Source organism: Anser anser (genome assembly GCF_964211835.1).
Source record: "Anser anser genome assembly, chromosome: 2".
Taxonomy (NCBI): Eukaryota; Metazoa; Chordata; class Aves; order Anseriformes; family Anatidae; genus Anser; species Anser anser.
In genome coordinates this window covers 153,723,012-153,739,518 of record NC_139721.1, presented here as the reverse complement: position 1 = coordinate 153,739,518, position 16,507 = coordinate 153,723,012, and the positions used below count along the sequence as shown (strand labels likewise).

The 16,507-nt window shown below is 37.7% G+C and overlaps 1 protein-coding gene across 2 annotated transcripts in view; it reads right to left on the bottom strand.

Moving 5' to 3' along the window:
- The window catches only part of LMBR1 (limb development membrane protein 1), a 75,446-nt gene that overhangs the window by 25,032 nt on the left and 33,907 nt on the right, over nucleotides 1-16,507 (bottom strand). For both annotated transcript variants that reach the window (XM_083826238.1, XM_083826239.1), the window contains 3 exons: nucleotides 3,021-3,147; nucleotides 2,476-2,544; nucleotides 13-77 (listed from right to left, as the gene is read on the bottom strand). In XM_083826238.1, the coding sequence (XP_083682364.1) occupies nucleotides 13-77; nucleotides 2,476-2,544; nucleotides 3,021-3,147 (261 nt within the window). The remainder of the gene's footprint in view (nucleotides 1-12; nucleotides 78-2,475; nucleotides 2,545-3,020; nucleotides 3,148-16,507) is intronic.

Sequence of the window (16,507 nt, the reverse complement as noted above, 5' to 3'; positions counted from 1 at the left end):
GTTAACACTTACTGTTGGCTTCACCAGCAACTGACCCATTACTGTAAACATCCGCGAAAGTCCCACTGGCGTGCATACTGCAGAGGAAGGAAGATTACACAAAACAGTGATTTCTAAGTCAAAGGTTGATTTTTCTTTGCAAGTACAGTGTTGGTGTTACATTCCACATAAAACTAGGTAACAGTTTTGAAAAGAACAGAGAGCTTCAAACTCCAACCTGAACTTTAACACTTATTGCTATTATTCAATTTCAAACAAGACAAGCATCTCTCCAAGAGCATAGTTGATTTTTTTTGTCATCAGGGAACACCATATAAACAGATACCTTACAGTTGCTTACATAATTATTTATTCAAAGCATGTGGCACCAGAGGCTATGTCTATATTAGCACATTCAGCAGTGCCAGGAAACATTCCTGGGCACTAAGACTTGATTGTCTACACAAGTAAATTGCTACAGCTATCCCCGGTGTGATTTTGCCCTGGGCCAGTTAGCACTTTCCCCAGAAATTCCCAGGTGTAGTTCTGGAGCTCACACGGTCCAGGAACCATTATCACAAGGCCATGTGCACACAGCCACCTTCTGGAAACTGCAGGACCATGGATGTGGATGGAATGGCACTGCTTGGCCACAGTGCTGGTGAACGTTTCCGACATTTAATCTGCTAGCACAGGTGTAGCTGTAAGGTCAAGAGATCATGAAACTACCTTGCTGTAAAAGTTCACTGTAATTTCAGTTGGCAGTAGGCTCAGCTACCAGATTTTAAGCTACTTTCTTTTTTATGAAGTAACAGATTGCCCTTTTGATAGTAGCCTTGATGGTTTCCAGGTATGGTGCACATACGCTTGTTGGGAGAAAGGATTAGAGACTGATCTTTCACTAATAATTTATTATCAACAGTTTAGGGAGAACAGCCTTCAAATACTGAAGCATGTAGGAGATGGAAGGGATTTGTAACAGCATGGATAAGGATATATTTATAGTTTATATGATCATAAAGTAGTGCTGTTAAATAAGACAAGAAGCAGCAAACAGAAGACTTTAGTGAGGATTATGTTCATTTTTATCAATGAGTGTTTCACTATGGCTACTGCACATTACAGGAAAAATACAGAATAATACAAAAGTATTGATAAAGACTACCTTTAGCTAGTCTTCCCTGACTACAGAGGGAGCCTGCAGGCAAAGGAGAGAAGGGAACAGACACTGCTGGAAGTCACCCCCTCAATAAACCTATCATCTACTTCCCAATACACTGCTTCAGCAATTAAGCCAACTGAAGATCTAATGAAGCTCTAACCCAGCATCCACCACTTTCCAACTGCTGTATGCTGCCCTTTCAGCTGCACGGGTAACAGCTTGGAGGGCTTTATATAACTTCAGTGATTTGGTTGTCTATGTTACAAATGGCTGTTCTAAAATTGGCACTTGATCCCAATTACTGGGGTGAACTGCTACACAGTAGCCCCAGAACACATGATGAGTTTTCAGCTCTGCTGAAACCAACTGCAAGGCACACATAGGAAATCTGTACACCAAGTTCCCCATTAGAAGGCTGAGCGACTGTTGTGAATCAGTCTCAAAGAGTCTAGGTGTTCATGAATGAGATGGTCAGAATTACTTTTTTTTTTTTTTTACTCCCCCCCCCCCCCCCCCCCCCCCATTACTGTGAATTTAAGAATCTTCACATACAGAGAGCCTAAGGAGACTCAGCCAAGTTCTCCCAGTAACACCTTTCATAGACTGATCTGGTTAGTTTTATGTAAATGCCTCAAACTATCAATCTCCATCCTTTATCCATAGTGACAGCCCTATAAATGCTAGCTGTAAACCTTTAAAAACTAGAGAACAGGTGAAAACATGATCTAGAAAGGGAGATGTTGTGCCCCCCCGGCACTTTTTTTTAAATAATAATTCAGGGGGCAGTGGAGGCATGTGCATATACTATATATACACTGTGCATATATATATATACATATACTGCATATACATCGGCATGCACTATATGTGCAGTTTGGAGCCTCCCATCATCTTTTCCATTCCCCTAAACAGGGATGAGGGAACTCTGACTAGAACCAGTTGGAGTAAGTTTGTTGTTGTTGTTTTAAAAAACACTGCGTTTGTTTTGTATAAAACCATGTAACAGACCTCTGGACTGGCCAGATACCAGTTCCATGATTCTGAAAGTTAGCCGTATTGTGTTCTCACTTCCGCCTTTACAGGAACATTTTTATTTAGAAAAGGGAGAAGGATAGTTTACTAAACACAGGACAAACTAAGTATTCTATGAAAACATAACGTAGCACTGGTTTACAAACTTCAGAATTCAAATGTAACAAGTTTATACTAAGATTTTAACTTATAAAAATATATAATTTTTCATATTCAACTTTCAGAATGAAAAACAGTTTTCTTCAATCTTTAAAAAAATAGAAACATTCATCTTTTGGAAAAAAAATCAGGGAAATACTTACACAGAAGTAACAAGCATCCCATCAGTGATATACAGGAATATAAATACGGGAGGTAGAATTCCCAGAGGTCTGCAAAGCACACATTAAGCACAGTCTTAGCTCATTATGAATAGACTACTTATGTCACAAATACAACTGAATTAGCTTCTTTCCCTAAGCTTTCTTCTCCAGGATTGAAGAATTTCTATGTTTTGAAGTATAAAATAAGAATTACTCAGTTAATAAATATGCAGGCAACAAGATCTCCTAGCACTTTAGCTTGAAAAATATCTTCATCTTTTATTCCTATCCTGCTTAAATCATTTGCTTTTAACATATAGATACACAATATCTCATCCACAGGAGCAAAAACTGTCTCACCATGCTAGAAACTGACTTAATAAGCTTACTGAAGAGAAAAAAAATGGTATGTATTAAATTAATACAACTTCTCAACCTGTGCAATACTCACAGCATTTACTGAAAGTACTTTTATTTGAAAAAATCCGTTTCCATAATTAAAACAAGACAAAGGCTTTTTTGTTTTGTTTTTTTAAATTCCATACCATACAGAGACTCCATACTGGCAGCATCATTGTCTATGAGAGCTGAAGCCACCCATACGATTCCAAGGATAAGCAGTGCAAGAAGTATAAGCATAACAAGGGTTTCCAAAATGCGTGCTCTGATCCCCTGTGGGCAGAAGAGGGGAGAGAAAAAAACACAGCAAAAAAACTTTGAATCAGATATTTTCAAACATAAGAAAAATACAAATAAATAGCAGTTCCTTATGCCTAAATATATACCCATGTTTTATCGCATAGACAAAAGGATAACATGTAATGTACATTTAAAATACAGCCTTCCATGTGCATAAAAAAAGGAAGTACTTATGGCTTTATAATGCCCAGATTGCGTTTTTCCCCTTAAAAAGGCAGAAAGATGTTTTAAATTGCATATGCCTTACAGTTCTCATTAATCTCATTATTCCATAAAATATTCTTTATACGATATGATTTTGCCTGAGCATTTTTAAAAGATGGATTACTTTTCTAATACTTTCAGCAAAGAAAAGTGGATTAGCAAATTTTTATCTATGATTCCAATCAAGGGAATGGAAAGCCAATTATGGCAAATAGCCAAATAGCCCAGCAAGCATTAAACCCCGCGTAGGTACAATGCACCAATTTAGTTAAAATACATTCTTCAGCTGAAATTGCTTCTGCTCCTCGCAGTCTACAGAGCCCTCAAGCGTATGGCCAGAGAACTGCTCCTGCTTGGCCTGCCCACACACCGCTGCAGCCGCATCCTGTAACTCCCAGCTCTGCATGCGCCACGCTGAATCCAACTTCTCCCTTGCGCCACACAAATCACAGGTCTACGAGGTTTTAATCACATTTTTCCCCATGAGCAAATGCTCTAAGTACTCTAATAGCTGTGTGACATCTGCAAATCTAAATATACCAAATAATACCAGAAGTCTCTTTTAAGTACTGTTTTTTTAACTCTAACTTTAATCAATAGTGTGGTTGGGACACTTCCTTTAGACAGCTTTACCCTTAAGAGAATTGCTGTTCATATAACTTTTTCTCCTATTGTTATTATGTGTCTCCACAAACAAACCCAATCTCCTGTTTCTCACACAGGCTCACCCGAACCTGTGCATATTCTACTTGAAAAAATCTACTTTAGAGTTCAAAGAAGGGAGCTTTACTTTACCCACTCTCATTACCCCTTCTCACACTGCTTAACAAAAGAGGGTAATAATCTTCACACAACATATCCTCTGAAAATTAGGCTCCTGACACAACCACAGCATCCAACAATGAATGAAGATCTTAGACATCTCAACCACGTGCATTTATCTTAACCGTGTGCGTTTATCTCCTATAATACACGAATTCCTCTCTGCCATCAGTCCTCTACAAAACAGCTAGCATGAAGGTAGCACGAAGGAAAAAACAAAGAGACCTTCACAAAACTCCCCTGAAGGAATACGTGGGCAGATCAAGCCAAACTCCATAAAGGCTCTCAAACACCAGATTTCAAACTAAAGGTAGTATGGATAAGATACGGATTTGTTCCTAGAATGTATTTTGTGTACAAAAAAGACATTGCTTTGAGGTTATTAAAAATAATTCTTACAGTGCTCATAAATTAGTTTTGTCTTCTATGAGTTATTCTGAAGGCAAGCATCTAAGCCAAATATATTTATTTGAAGATGAAAGATGAAGATGAGAGCCATATATTAAATACTAGAACTTAAGGAATAGGTTACCAGAAAACAAACGTATTACAGTCCAATCTTTGTGTTGTAGTCCCATTCCCCCCCCCCCCAAAAAAAATTACGAAGTTCTTACTGATTTTAAAAACAGCTCTAAAACAGCAATCTGAACTTAAGAGGTACCTAAAACTTGTCAAACCTACTGCATTTATCTACATCTGTCCTCCTTTCAGTACAGAGCATTGATACAGAGCCTTCACTTAGAACAGAAGAAAGTCACAAGATTAGAAGAAAACCCAAAACATCCAAGGACACATGCACGCAGAGAGATCTGCTCCAAGCTTTACAAAAAGCTCGACGAATCCTCTCCTTGGCAAAGGAAAACGTGATGCTATCTTCTGGGTTTCTGACAGCCTCAGCCACAAGAAGTGGACTCCTGCTAACTTCCCTACCACGTGCACATAGGTCAGCCTCTGACCTCAAGTTTCACAGCAATGGCTTCTTCTGGGCAAACCTGGAAAATATTTTGTCTTATGTGGAGCCTGGAACATCGATTTCTCTTCCCGTGGATGGAGGAGCACAATTGTCAAAACAGAAAAGCAAGAACTATACTGTGATGAACACCACGGATAAATGCCTTTCTTTCATATTTACTGCAAGTGTCCTCTGAAGAGGAGCAAGATTAGGACAACACAACTAACACACACTCAGGAGAGGGCGACGACCACAGCCAGTACTCAGAGGTAACCACTCCTTCTGGCCAAAAGGACTATTGGCACAAACTCTAGAAAAAACAAGTTACCTGCGTAATGTGTCTTTCCCATCAGCATTTTGTCCATACTACTTTGAATCCTAGAGTGACTTGGGTTGGAAGGGACCTTCAAGACCATCTAGTTCCAACCCCCCTGCCACGGGCAGGGATGCCACCCACTAGATCAGGTCTTTGATTAATTTTTGACCTCAGAAAATGAGATCAATCTCCTGTTCTCACTAGATACACCTCTCTTCACATTTACATGATGCATCAACAGTACTGCAGCCTCATGTACACACTGAGAAGCACAACTGACAGTTCACTCCAAGTGCAAAGCAGATTTTATTTTTGTATTATGAACACAAGATACAAGATTCAAGAATTGATGATCAGTAAAAAAATACTTTGAGAAGCTTTAATGAAGTGAGTAGACAGAAACATTCTGTCATAGACATAAATGAATACCTGGTAACTGCCCAGGACTTTTTATTTTTATTTTTGAAAAGATGCTTAAGGACATCAGTAAATACTCATTTATGTGCCTGCAGGACTGTGCTATATTTACATACGCACACAGAAAATTCCTGGAGAAGTGAGCTATAGATACTTGGTACTTTTTTTTTTTGCTGACAGTAGGTTTGTTTGTTCAGGTGTTTTTCCTTGCATAATTTTCCTCAAAAAATTAAAGTTTGCACATTAAAATTAGTAACATCACTAATTTAAGAGCTGGACCAAACGCTGTACTACTGACTGAGAACAGAGGAAAAAGAGGTAGATACAAGCAAGAAACACGTAACATTTCATTTTTATTTCAAAGAAAGCAAAATTATGCAAACCAACCTTGAAATTCACTGCTGAATTTTTTGATTTTGTGAGCAAAGACACCCCCCCCCACACTGACTTTTTCATTCTGGCTTAACATTTCTTCTTTGAGTCATTTCACTTGCCTTCTCTCCCACAGTCCTATTATATTCCTCAGCTTTCGTAGACAAACAAAATGTCATGGCACATCTTTGTGGCACAGAACATATTGCCACTCCTGCCTCACATAATACTTGTTGCACTTTTTGAATCTATTTACTCCCCATTTTTCTTTGTGGGAAATGGGACGTGAGGTTTAGAGTCTGCCATCTTCAAAAACAGCAGCAAACGCATCTAAAACTGGAGATTTCAAACCGGCTTGTAAGAGGGCATTTGTTGTCCATGTTCAAGACAGATACGATGATGTAGACAGAGTGCAGAGTTAACAAACGAGTACAATATGGAAACACGTAGCGTAGGTATGCAGGACCACTTCAAATTAACATTCCAACTAAGCAAGGAAAAGCTCAAGTCATACAGTGCTAAATCTGAATGTCAAAAAAAGTGACTGCATTTGTCAGTTTTTGTTGGCAAGTGACAGGTTGGAGAAGTCCTTTGATTTCTCGTTGGTGTGCAACTGGAAACCATGGAAACCTTTATCACAGAAATGAAGGAAGCAACCTGCAAGCAAGCTGTGCACGCACATGTATATGTACTCGCAAGTACTGGGTACGTAAGGGAGGGAGGTGCAATAGTCATCTTGGACTTCAGGCTTTTCCAGTTCCATTGTTAAACTGGGAGAGCACTTATCACTGCTTAACATTCCCATGGAAGCTAAACTGATAACAAGAAAGAAGGATGGGAAAATAGTTCATATTTTTAACTTTGCGTGCTGTTTTTAAGAAGGAAAATGAAGTTGTCCAAGTCTTCACCTGGTCTTCGTTTCCTAACAGTCCTGACAGGTAGGCAGGAACGAGGAAAGTACACATTAAAAAAATCAACCATCTTTGTATCAGGTTTTTCAGAAAGATGTTCTATTGCAACTTTGAAACCCTGCAGTACTTCTATTAGCACCCACATTTTAAGGAGGTCAAATCTTTTGCTTTCTCTTAGCTAGTTAGCTGCTGGGAAGCTGGTTAAGTTGGAGAGGCAACAACAAAAGATTTTATCAAGTCTTTTTAACAGTTACAAATATCAGATATTGAAAAGAAAAAACACAGGATACATAAAAATGCAATCGTGCTTGACGTAATGAAATGGGGAACGGAGATAAATGTTAAGGTGGTGGTGGATTTCCTACATTCACTGCTATATACTAAGTGTATTGTTGTGACTTCAGCTTCCATTTGTGGGCACAAAGAGGAGTGGGAAAGAAAGAAGGGAAGTAGGAAGACCTATGAAAAAATACATTCCTTTTACTAAAAAGCTCTAATCTTAGGCTTTACACTATATGAAAAACGATTTGCCAGTCAGAAAGAATAGAAAAACTAAGTTAACTGAGATACACAAGTCCCAAAAAGGAAATGGATGAAACAACACACACTCCCTGAAGATCTCGAAAAACAAGCATGATGTGAACAGAACTGATTTATTATGGAGAAATTATAGAGAAGGGGCTCAGAAGGCATCCTCGCTTTTGTAGGGGTTGGTCTTGCACAGCAGGGATCTGGAGAGAAAAGGTAAGGCTATATAAAATGTTAAAAGGAGGAAGATGAACTGGAAGTGAAGTACAGAAGCAAAAGGGAAAGGGACAGCTATAACATGAGTTAAAAGAATGCACTGGAAGTATTGGGAAGGAGAACCTATCTCTAGTCTTCGATTCGTGCATAATTTCTTCTGTAGGCCCAAAAATGAGAGGAACATTGTTCCTAACATGGACTCATCCACTTAGCACCATCCTTTAGGAACTGTAAACCACAATTTTAACAAAAATAACATTTATTTTGCTAGACAGTAATTTTAGTTTTGGTAGACCAATTTTAAAATCTTTTTCCATGAAGGTATCTGACAAAAGATCAACTGTCACTGCTTCCAACACTACAAGCACACGATGATCTTTGATAATTGCTGAACAGGAAATCAAAACACATCAAACAGCTCGCTATTTCCTCAAGTTTCAGATCATCCATAAAGCAAAACAAACAGGCTTCTGAAGGTAAATTACCTGCACAGTTCCCTGTTGTCAGGAAAGCAGAAGCTTGGCATCATGGAGGCCAACTTGACGCAAAAAAATCTTTTTTGGACGGAGGATGGAAAACAATGTGGTCAACAAAAACTTCAGAAACTAATTACTATAATCTGATAGATACTACGATTAAACTGTTTATTAAGACAATTGGGGAATTAAGACAATTGGGAAAAAAGACTGGCAGATGATACCCTCTAGCCCCACACCCCTTTATTTTTTCCAACTTCAAAGAAAGTTTCCCGGTCTAGACTCAACAGCTCACCTATGCTTTTACTCACAGCACATTTTCAAAATTCATCCAGTTCTTTAAAGCAAGCACTTAACCAAGTGAAATATTTTGTTAAAGAAAAGATGTCCAAAACATCAATCCCAGCAGCCTGGAACTTGCCAGAAGCCTAGTAATATCTGTCATCTTCTGTGTACACTAACGAGGGAAAAAAAAAACAAAACCAAAAGATGAACAAAAAAAGCATTTGAAGCTTCCAAGGCATGCCGACAAATAAAAGCTATCCTAAGAACACATTCTAAGGATCCTGCGGTTTGTAAAGCCTTGGAGATGTCTGACTCTCAGGCTTCTTTAAAAATCAATTGCTGAGACATTCAGAAGTTTTTACAGATTGCTTAATCCTGAGCTACTTACACTGCCTGTAGCAGTGGGCCTAAGGGCTCATGTTTCCAGAAATGCCGTATTTTAGCAAGAAAGGTTAATTAAGTGTTCTGTATTTTTTTTTTATTTTATTTTTTAAACTCTGAAAGGCATCTTCAGAACCTTGCCATGTAGCCTTCATTCTGGATAATAAATGACCAAAATGTGTTAAAAACAGCATATAGCCTAAAAAGTGAATTCTTCTGAAAAGCCCACTGAAGTACAAATAGCAACAACAGTTCTAAAGGGATGACAGATATCATACAAGAAAGGTAAAACGTAAATTATTAAGAAAAAAAATTCCCCAATAAATTTGTAATAAATGGGATTATGATTATGCAATTGAAACACATTAGGACCTGTTTTACATTGTGTGTGTTTACACAACACCTAGAGCTTGGGTTTTACTTTATAAGAGAATGTGTGTTTGATCATAGTTTCCTACAGCTTCTTAATAAAGAAAAGTGAGGTTTCTTGATAGCTGACAGTAGATTGTTTATTTGTTTTATAACTATTTTGTATTGTTACATTTATATCATCCAAAATAGTTCATCATTAAGTTAGCATAAGTAACAAGAGAAGACCTTGCTCTGCGCACCAATTGTCCAAAAGGTTTCAGGTGTTTTGCCTAACTAGCAATTAGCACAGGGATCTTTCATGACCACAGTGAACCACAGGGACAGGGCATGCGCAAGAAACTTGCTGAGTGCTCCCCTCTCTATTTACAAGTCACACACAAAATCTGGAAAAGCTCAAAAGGACATCTCTGATGACTGTCATTCTTGCAAAGCTAGGATAAAACATGCACCATATGGCCAGGGAACACACTGGTTTGTCTTCCAAGCGATGGCACAACCCTGTGCCAGCAACTCACAAGCTGCTACATTTTGGGAAAAGATCATATAAATGATAGCAATCGAGACATTACTTGCTCATTTTTGATCTTCCAGTTGTGATTAGGAACACATTTTTCAAAAGTTTAAGCATTAATTTATAAAATAAAGATCTCAGCATGCTCGTACAGATAATATATACCAAGAGTTGTGTTTTAACACCAATGAATGAGCAGAAGAGCTTCCAAAACATCATTTTCACTTTCCATAAAAGCCAAAACTGCTAGTAAAACCAAAGAACTACAGCCCCACCTCAGGTAAAAACTTTTCTTCACTGGAACATTTCTTGGCTACAGTAATTTTGATGAACAAACTACTACCTCCTGTAAGATCCTATAAGATGGACATTTTTGGAACTACATTACACATACATAGCATTACATGGATTTTGGGTAGTTCTACACCGTAATTTGTTTGCAAATTTTACAGAGGAAAAAGGCAATTATCAATGAAGTACAAATTACAGTGTGTTACACACAAGAACAAAGAGTCCTAACAATGTTTCTATGGTGCTGAAAACTTAAACACAGTTCTGCTTGGACATCTTGACCTCTTGCAAGGTAGGTAAACATTACTTTTTACACTATGCCCTGAGCCATTGGGGAAGCCTGGGAAACATTTCTGCAATCATGACACACTTAAAATACACATGAAGCCTATTGTTTTCATGTGACAAAAAGGAGTCTCAGTAATCTTAAGATTTGCTTAGTGAGACACTGACTGCAACAAACACGCGTGCTAACATCTGGAAAAAATAAACAGAAGTACTAAAAAAACAGAATTACAGAAGGTATCGGATTGGAAATGTTATATATTGAAATCTGCTATCTTTTTAGCACCTGATACCCTCTTCTCCCAGTTTGCGAGCAATAGAAAAGACATAACTTAAAGCACTCTAATCACTTCTACAGTTAGAAACTACACTTTGAATAACCTTTGCTCTGACATATTCAAGATAGTGCCAAAATGCATTTCTTCGTAAGTAAAGAAGAGGTATTCTCCAACAGGTATCAAGGAAACACAAACTAAATCCAGCATACTGATATTTAGCAAACATAAATTATTGAATAAAAACCAGTGAATGCCTCAGAACCCTCACAGAACAAACTAAACATTTTTGATCAAGAAATAATACATCCAGGCAACAGATTGAAGCAACAGCAAAAAAGTTTCCATGCCCATGCAAGAATTAAAGACTAAATAGCGCTGACCATATCTCCTCCACACTGCCTCTTCCCTTTACACTGAAACTTTCTGGCCTGAAGGCACTTTAAAACCAAGATGAACACACCTCTTTCACAACACAGCGAGTATATTTTGAAGCTTGTATTTATTTTCTATTCATTACAAACCTTACAATTTCATATTCACAAAACATTCCCAGCAAGTTCCAGCTGATTTCTGCCAGTTATCTTTTCCCAAATGATTTCAGCGGTTACCATTCAATGGTTATCGTTCGGTGAAAGAGGTAACTGAAATCATTTTACTGTATAGAACAGTTATACGGTATAATTAACAAAATCCAAAAATTTAAGACAACAGAATTGGAGAGAGAAAAACAAAATGAAAATTAAAGAATCTTGATGGAAAAAGAAGTGAAGTCTTGGGGTACTGGCTATAAACATGAACCAAGAAGTACAGAAACTACATGTGCCGAATTGGAAATGAAGGACTAAACTTGCGTAACAGGAGGTCACCAAAAAGATGTCTGTTTAGTAGACTGGTAGAGCTGACATCTCTCCAGAATGCAGCACACCCACTGGAGTACCAAAGGACACCTATACCCTCTTCTCCAGGGCCCCAGAAGGCTGCCCTAACCACTGTGTTACCGTATGTTCTGGGTTCCATACCCATCCAGTCTTCTTGTTGACGTGATTGCATGCAAATAACTTGCTGAAATAGCCTAAGAACCAACACGAGCTCCCAGCAGATTCACATCCTAACTATAAGGATGGAAAACCATTCTTCCTCACCTTTTTTTTTTTTTACCCCCTGGGATCTATTGAACTATCCAAGACTAGACAAACTCCAGTAAGGATGATAACATGAGTCATCTGCTGCCTGTGGAGTTGTTTCAAATGCATAGGTTCAAACTACTTTAGGAAAGAGCACACATCTGACTCTTCCACATCAAGGCACCGTTCCTGCACATTTAACATAGAAATAACATCCTCGGAAAAAAGTCCTTCAAAATTTTAAGACATACCAGTCTCTTAAAATCTAGTAAAAGCTAGACAGGATACCAGAGAAAAAGCAAATATCTACTAGGTAGAAGAAAATAATTACAGCCTGCAGTTGTCGTATGTTACAGCCTGCTCTTCCCTCATGTGCAAAAGCTGTTAAACACAAAAAAAGGGGGGTATGTCACAAAGCTCTTATTAAAAAGGAGAAACGCACATCTTCTACTGATACAATAGTAAAAGCATAAAACCCAAATGTTTGGGGGAGAAAAGCAGGAAGAAGTGAAAGGACACGTATATAATGAAATTATGGCTATCCCATCAGTATCCCCTTTCCCCCCCAAGTTTCCTCTGTTGTTCCATTAGCTAGCTCAGCCCTTGCTAGTTAGCTCTTAGGTGCTCCACTCCCTCCGCCTACAAAGTTTCCTAGACTTTTCGAAGCCACCTGCAACAACAACATGGGAGCTGTGGGATTTCTGACAGTGTGAGCCTCCCTACAATCACTTACTTTTGGATGAGAAAGATTCTTTCCTGCTAGACTGGAATGATAGGAAGAAAAATAGATATTTTCCATCTTCTTTATAGCTTGGCAGAGGATTAAAATAAGTAACCTAAAAGTGTAAAGAAAGACTTGGAATTTGTGATAGTGTTTCTGGTGGAAAGAAACCATAAAGATCAGTTCTCAGAAGCAAATGACACGTAGAACACAGATCACTGCTGAAGTTCTAAAATAAAGAGAAACCTTAAGTTTTTTTGGTGTCAATCTCTGGTATCCCTGGCATGGGTAAATAAGATGAGGAAGAGAGCACCAGACTGCTACAAGTTCCTTTTAATAAACTGGGAAACTGTTCAAAAAAAGCTGCACCAAAACAAATAAGAAACATGAAAGAGGTCAAGGATGAGAGACAAACTCATTGCCTTCTTCAAGCCTTTAACTCAGACATGCTTAATGCTTAGACACCTGCCTTTTTCCATTGACTGAAAGAAGGCTCTTCCAGATCTCCTGAATCACAGTCATTTTAGGCATCTTGCATTTAAATACCTCCTCCCTTCCTTCTCGAAGAAGGATGCAAGTTTCTATTTAAATTAAATAATCATATAAATTTTATTATAAACTGAGAATTTTAAAAAACGAACAAGAAATACATCTCAGGATTTTTAGTTATATAGCTATCAGTACCACAAAAGCGTCTACGGACTCTGAAATTAAAAAGAAATAAAATTATTCATTTCTGCCTTAAAAGAGAGCATCTACACTGCCTCAGTCATTTCAAAAGATTTCAATTCCAACTTAAATGCTTTGCTGCATGAAAAGTCCAATAACAGGAATAAAATGTAACTCCCATGGGACTACGTCATTTCTAGAACCTCCGGCTTCAATTCACATCAGTCTAAAATGAAGAGCTCCCAGCACAGTATTGGTAGCTCTACCATCTGTATCCTTTACAAACAGAAGTACTTAGGATGCGTGTTTTCACTCATACAGAACTCCTTAAGTTAGAATAAACTCAAATAAAAATTGTAACTGTAAAAAATAAAACAACAAACAATAGATGCATTCACTAAGAGAGCACCACAGATTCACAGTTTACTCCATTTGCAGGGCTGCAGCTACCTGTTAAAGCTTTTAGCGAAGAATTATGGAAATTCCACAAAATATAAGCATGCTAAATACAGCAGAACTTTGTAGCAGCTGAACTGTACAAGTTCAAAACGATGTAGGAGTGGGGAAAGCACAAGAGTTCAGCAATGCTTTTCGTTCCTGGCTCAGGCGAGGTGGAATAACTAATGCTCCAGTGCTAGCTTCTAGAGCCTAATTAGTTTCACAGATGACTACCTCCTCATGCAGGAGTCATCTAATACAATTTCTTACAGTATGCTAGCAAACTAATGGTCAGGAATCTGCATTTTGAAATAACTCTAAGCTTGTTTGGGATTTTTTTTGCACAGTATTTTTATCCCAATATTACTAACAGGCTTTGTTTCATTCTGTTATTGTACGGATTTTTATCACTGAAACACATGAAAATGTTGCAAGACCATACATTAACCTGACATTTTCCTTTTCTATCTGCTTTGAAGAACTGTTCAAAAAGTAATTATAATCTTAACCCCATAAACTACTGCAGAAAGGCAGAACCGTTGCTCAGCTATGAAGTCACAGTAAGGCAGGTACTGCTGAAAAGCTATGCCGAATAAACTACACCTTTAGTTTATCTCCTGTTACCTTATTTTCTGTAAGTTGCTCTGAGGCATCTTTAAAAGAAGTACATTCTAATTTATGGAAGCAACCAACTGACATTTAACTACTTCAATGAAACGGAGCACAGATCACATCTCATCACATCTTGATCCAATGTGTGAGACAACCAATATCCACTTATTTCCCCCCTCAGCTGTCCTCAGATACAAACTGTTATATATATTCAGCAAACCATAGATCTCCTTATGGTAGCATAAAAAGGTCAAATTTTGCTTATGAAGTCCCCAGTGGAGTTAAGCAGGATGTTTTATATAAAACATTTCATGTGGTTTTATATGTACAAAAAGCAAGTTCACACTAAGCTGTTCTTTCTCAATAGCCAAAGAATGCATGTTATTTACCCAGAAGTTGCTGTCTTGTACAGAAATGCTGTCTTGTACTTTGTTCTTAAATGTCCAAATACAGACACTATGCAAAATTACAGATGTGGAAGTCTAGGTTTTGAAATACAAAAATGAATATAACAAACATCCCCAACTTCTTCTTGACCTATATACAGAGCAATTTTCAGGTTCTTACTGTCTTTATCTTGCCACAGTTGCACTCATTCTGAAAGGACAGAAGAGATCCCTGCTTTACTTTTATACACAAAGCTGTTCTCCTCTCCTACTAATTCCCAGTATAGTTATATATTCCAATCACAGCTCCCCAAAAGCAGTCCATGCACTCACATAAGTCTCTTCAGACTAATTTCATGAAATATATGCTTAAGGTAAGAAATTCTCTTTTCCTCTGCAGAACTGAAAATAAAGGACCTAGCGGTGTAATACTATAATTTTAGCATGTTTTCAGGCAGTCTAGTGTAGACACTTGTCAATGTGACATGCTGACAAGTAGAGCAGGCTTCCTCATCTTCCGCTCCCAGATATTTCAAAAGTTCTTCTTGCATTCAGTATTAGATGTGCCTAACTCGCCTCTACATCACAAACGATAAAAACACCAAGTTCAGCCGTGCACAAGTTGTTTCTCAGACCTCAGTGAAAGCAGCAAGCATATGAAGATTTAAACTTTATTATTTTCAATGCAAAATTTACCATTAAATATACTCCTTAACTATCCACCTTGCATCTTACAGATTACGTTACGAGTTTGTATGACTGTCAGTTAAGTATGCTTTTATAAGGGAGGAGAAGCCCTGATCAAGCTACTTGCCAAATCAGAACCGCAAAATAATCAGGATTTGCTTCTAAACAACAACAAAAAACGTCTAATAAATATTAGGTGGTGTCATTTTAAATGACTCTGGTTTAAAGAACTAGACTTCATATCTGAACTAAGATGTTAGCTTATGTCAAAAATATAAAACCAAACAGCTGCCTTTGATGTGACTGATTAAACAACTTTTGTCTCTGGTATTACTAATGGAATGAGCAAATGGGCTGCAATATAACGTACAATAATTCAGTTACATACTAGTAAACATTTCATGGAGATCAGAGCACTAAAGTTTCAGTTCATGCTGAATGATTTTATAGACAAATAAATAAGAGCTAATACCAAATAAACATACACTGTCAACAGGGTACCTCAAGACTATTTGGTGAGCCATTACCCACAGTGGCCCATGGCTATTGCCACTGGAGGTACAAGCAAGCATAAAACATGAAGTCAAATGCTGTTTCCAAACAAGGTTCAAGTCTCTTGCTTTCTCCAGATTGCTTTCACAGAAAAAAAGCAGGACAAATGCAGAAAACTGACTGTTTAATTCAAGGTAATCTCATATTAGAAAGATTTTCCAAGCAAACTTCCCCAGGATTATATTATAGGAACAATTGCTTTCTATGAAATACTTGCTGAGATTAGCAAAGCAGTTTCTAAAAGCAAATAGTTCAAAACTACCTGTGAACAGATTTCTTCTATTGGTTTCATCACGTGGCAAAAAAATATACTCACTAGTTTTGCTGTGTGTATCTATAGGACTCTGGTTTAACTAAATGTAGAGCACAAGAAGATAGTTTATTTTAAGTAGAAAAGCATGGTAATTAGAATTTCCACATCCACCAAGAAAGGGAAGAGGCAGCTTTACTTATCTACATTTGTGATGTTTACTTTCCCAAAGCTTGAAAATGCTATGCACTGCAACATGATACATTTGAAATTTAAG